Consider the following 4,295-nt stretch of genomic DNA (forward strand, 5'->3'; position numbering starts at 1 on the left):
AGCAGCAGTAGCAGCAGCAGCAGCAGCAGCAGCAGCAGCAGCTACCTTCGTGCACAGCATTCCTAATGAGCTCCCGCAGCTCTTCAGTCGCAGAGAGGCGGCAGCGCTGCAGCAGCAGCAGCAGCAACAGCAGCACAAGTAACGGCTTTGCAGTACAAGCAGCAGCACAACAGCAGCAGGCTTAAAGAAGCAGCAGCAGCAGCAGCAGCAGCAGCAGCAGCTGCAGCAGCAGCAGCAGCAGCAGCAGCAGCAAATTGTCTTGCCTTTTTCAGAGCGGCAATATCGAGCTCTTCTGCCGGCTGGTAACGAGCTGCAGCAGCAGCAGCGGCAGCAGCAGCAGCGGGCGTTGCTGCTGCTGCTGCTGCCGCTGCTGCTGCTGCTGGCGTGGCTGCTGCTGCGGCTTCAACAGCGGGCTGGTCCTCGTGAGCCGCTGCTGCTGGGGCCTGGGACTGGCCCTCAGCAGCAGCTGCTGCTGCTGCAGCAGCAGCAGCAGCAGCAGCAGCACTAGACGGCTGCAGCTTGGAACAGTGCAGCGACACAGCAGCAAAAACATAATCTCTTGTTGCTGCTGGCCGCACAGTTGGGGCTCGTTTATGAAAGCGCAGCAGCAAATCGTCTGCTGCTACCTGTGTGCAGACACAGCAGCAGCAGCAGCAGCAGCAGCAGCAGCAGCTGGAGCAGCAGAAGCAGCAGCATCTGCAATAGCACGGCAAGGGCAACTGCAGCAACCGCAGCTAAGGTAGCAGCGGCAGCAGGAAGCGCAGCAGCAGCAAAAGCAGCAGCAGGCACTGCTGCAGCACGAAGCACAACAGCAGCAAATGCAGCAGCAGCAGCAGCAGTACATGTAGCAGCAAAAGCGCAGCAGCAGCACATGCAAAGGCAGCGAGTGCAGTAGCACCATCAAGTGCAGTAGCAGCAGCCAGTGCAGCAGCAGCAGCAAGTGCAGCAGCAGCAGCAAGTGCAGCAGCAGCAGCAAGTGCAGCAGCAGCAGGCAGCAGCGGGAGCAGCAGAAGCAGCAGCATCTGCAATAGCACGGCAAGGGCAACTGCAGCAACCGCAGCTAAGGTAGCAGCGGCAGCAGGAAGCGCAGCAGCAGCAAAAGCAGCAGCAGGCACTGCTGCAGCACGAAGCACAACAGCAGCAAATGCAGCAGCAGCAGCAGCAGTACATGTAGCAGCAAAAGCGCAGCAGCAGCACATGCAAAGGCAGCGAGTGCAGTAGCACCATCAAGTGCAGTAGCAGCAGCCAGTGCAGCAGCAGCAGCAAGTGCAGCAGCAGCAGCAAGTGCAGCAGCAGCAGCAAGTGCAGCAGCAGCTGAGCGGCCTACAGAAGCTGGGTACTGCTTGATTGCTTCTTTGTGCTGCTGCAGCAGCTCCGCATACGCCGCATCTGCTGCTGCTCGCTGCTGCTGCAGCGCCAGACGTTTCTGCTTCCGTTTGCTCTGCCTGCAGCAGCAGCAGCAGCAGCAGCAGCAAAGTCCCCACAGCAGCAGCAGCAGCTGCAGCTGCAGCAGCAAAAGTTGCTGCAGCTGCAACGGCAGCAGCACCAACAGATGCGGCGACACTTGAAATGGCACAAAGCAGCAGATAAGGCACCCGCAGCAGCAGCAAAGGCAGCAGCAGCAAATGCAGCAGTAGCAGCAAGTGCAGCAGCAGCAGCAGCAGCAGCAAGTGCAGCAGCAGCAGCAAGTGCAGCAGCAGCAGCAAGTGCAGCAGCTAACTTCATATCAAGCTTCCACTTCTTCCTGCCGCATCGTGCCTCCTGTTCTGCTGCTGCTGCAGCCTCTGCGTCAGCGGAGCTTGCTGCTGCTGCAGCGTCTCCTTTGCTGCTGCTGCTGCTGCTGTCTGCAGCAGCAGCAGCAGCAGCAGCAGCATCGTCAGCTTCTTCTTCAGATTCGCTGCTGCCTTGAGCCTCCGCAGCTTGAAACTCCTCATCATCTGATTCAGTGTCTGAAGCAAAAGAAGCCTGCAGCAAAGACATCCTGCTGCTGCTGCTGCTGCTGCTGCTGCTGCTGCTGCTGTTGCTGCTGCTGCTGTGACTGCTGCGGCTGCTGCTGCTGCGGCGGCTGCTGCTGCTGGCTCCGCTGTTGTTGCTGCTGCTGCTGCTCTGATGCGCTCAGTTGAGGGCAGAAAAGTGCTAGCCGGGAGCAGCAGCAGCAACAGCCGCTGCTGCTGCTGCTGCTGCAGCTGTTGCTGCTGCTTCGCAGCAGCTCTTGCTGCCCCGGATGTCGCAAGATGAGCTGCAGCTGTTGCTGCAGCTGCTGCTCCTGCTGTCGCTGCTGCTGCTGCTGCTCCTGCTGCTACACTTCCTAGACTAGTTGCAGCTATAGCTGCTGCTGCTGCTGTTTCTGTTGTTGCTGCTGCTGCAGCGTCCCTTCGTATATTAGTTGCAACTATAGCTGCTGCCGCTGCTCTTGCTGCTGCTGCTGCTGCTGCTGCTGAGGGCGACAGCTGCGTTGGTAGTGGCTCTGCGGCTTACGCAGCTGCTGCTGGAAGTGTCAAGAGGCTGCTGCTGCTGCTGCTGCTGCTACTTCTGCTGTTCTGATTTTGCTGCTGTTGCTGGCAGAGCATGCTTGTGCCAGCTGCTGCTGCTGCTGCTGCTGCTGCTGCTGCTACTACCACTTCACACAAACTCAAGTGAGAAGGCTATAGAAGCGGAAAAGACAAATTTCTGGACTACATTTAAGGCAAATGCCTTTATTGCTGCTAGCAGCAGCAGCAGCTGCTGCTGCAGCAGCTGCTGCTGCTGGCGCATGCAGGTGGCAGCAGCAGCTGCAGCAAGTAGCCACCGCTGCATGTAAAGAAGCTTTAAATCCCCGAATTTGTTGAATTAATGAATTATTTAAAGGGAAAAACTGCTGCTGCAGCACGGACACAATCAGCAGCAGCAGCAGCAGCAGCAGCAGCAGCAGCTGTTGCTGCGCCTGGCTGGCCTGCTGCCGACTTGGCAGCAGGCAGAAGGACTAGACATGCTGCTGCAGCAGAAGCAGCAGCAAGCAGCAAAAGCGACTAGACAGCGCTATTGCAGCAGCAAGACAATAGCCGCAGCAGCAGCAGCAGCAGCAGCAGCAAGTGCAGCAGCAGCGGGCTCTGGCGGCTGGACAAGTTTTTCGGCAGCTGCATCATTGAGGCCACGCTGCTGGAGGCAGCAGCAGTAACAGCAGCAGCAGCAACAGCAGCAACAGCAGCAGCAGCTGCAGCAGCAGCAACCGCACAAAGCCAGCAGCAGGGAAAACAATGGAGTAGCAGCAGCAGCAAGAGGCTGTCTTCTGTGCGTCTCCATGCAGCTATGTAGGCAACTGCCCAGTCCCTTGCTGCTGCTGCTGCTGCTGCTGCGGTGTGTTGCAGATGGCTGCAGCAGCAGCAGCTCCGCAGCAGCAGCAGCAGCTGCTGCTCCCTGCAGCAGCAGCAGGTCCAGCCTATTTCCTCATCGCGGCGCAGCGTTCATGCTACTTCCTGCCCACTTGCGCAGCAGCAGCGGCCGCACCTGCAGCAGCAGCAGCAGCAGCAGCAGCAGCAGCAGCAGCAGCAGCAGCAGCAGGATGCATGCATTGATGCGGCTGCCAGTTCACCCCGTGCCCGACGCCTTAGAGCCCCCGCGGGCTCCTTTTGGCTTTGAGTTTTTGCTGCAGCAGCTGCCGCCATCTGTTGTGGGGTTTTTCACTTCTTTGCGGCAGCAGCGAGCTGGTGTACTACCTGGAAACTGAAGGGGCCCCCACTTGCCGGCGGCTGCTGCGGCTTAACAAAGGAGTCTTTGGGAAGCATGAGGCGCTGCTGCTGCTGCGGGAGCTGCAGCAGCAAGTGGAGCAGCAGCACGAGAAGCAGCTGCTGCAGCAGCTGCAGCAGCTGCAGCAGCAGACAGACGCAACAATGGCTGTCATCTTCAAGCAGAGGGAGCAGATACAGAAGCATCTCGACAAGCAGCAGCAGCAGCAGCAGCAGCAGCAGCAGCAGCAGCAGCAGCAGCAGCAGCAGCAGCAGAGCAGCAGCAGACATAGTAGGGGAAGGAGTCACCTGGAGGAGCTGAAATTCGCGCTGCAGCAGCTGGAGAAGCAGCAGCAGCTGGCAGAAGAGAAGCATCGGCAGCAGCAGCAGCAGCTGCAGCAGCAGGCAATTGCTGCTGCTGCTGAAGCAGCAAGAGTGCTCTATAGGGGCTTCCGCGAGCACGGGTCTTTTAGGCCGAAGCCCCTAAACCACTGGAAGCACAGGAGAAAGGTGCTGCTGCTGCTGCTGCTGCTGCTGCTGCTGCTGCTGCTGCTGCTGCTGCTGCTGCTGCTGCTGCTGCTGCTGCTGCTG

The 4,295-nt window shown here is 59.3% G+C and overlaps 2 protein-coding genes across 2 annotated transcripts; one reads left to right on the top strand and one right to left on the bottom strand.

Annotated features, from left to right (window-relative positions):
• Positions 1-1,060: 1,060 nt before the first annotated feature.
• Positions 1,061-1,980, bottom strand: ENH_00022920 (hypothetical protein; the record flags this gene model as incomplete). The annotated part of the gene is made up of 2 exons (XM_013579644.1): positions 1,061-1,445; positions 1,721-1,980. 2 exons carry the CDS (start codon positions 1,978-1,980, stop codon positions 1,061-1,063), a joined length of 645 nt encoding a protein of 214 aa, XP_013435098.1.
• A 588-nt stretch (positions 1,981-2,568) lies between these two features.
• ENH_00022930 (hypothetical protein) lies at positions 2,569-4,214 on the top strand (the record flags this gene model as incomplete). Its single annotated transcript, XM_013579645.1, has 3 exons — positions 2,569-2,636; positions 3,348-3,574; positions 3,709-4,214. Coding segments are annotated over 3 exons (801 nt in total), but the record flags the coding sequence as incomplete, so codon positions are not given.
• Positions 4,215-4,295: the final 81 nt, after the last annotated feature.

This window comes from Eimeria necatrix, genomic scaffold (assembly GCF_000499385.1).
Source record: "Eimeria necatrix Houghton genomic scaffold, Enh_scaff1800, whole genome shotgun sequence".
Lineage (NCBI taxonomy): Eukaryota > Apicomplexa > Conoidasida > Eucoccidiorida > Eimeriidae > Eimeria > Eimeria necatrix.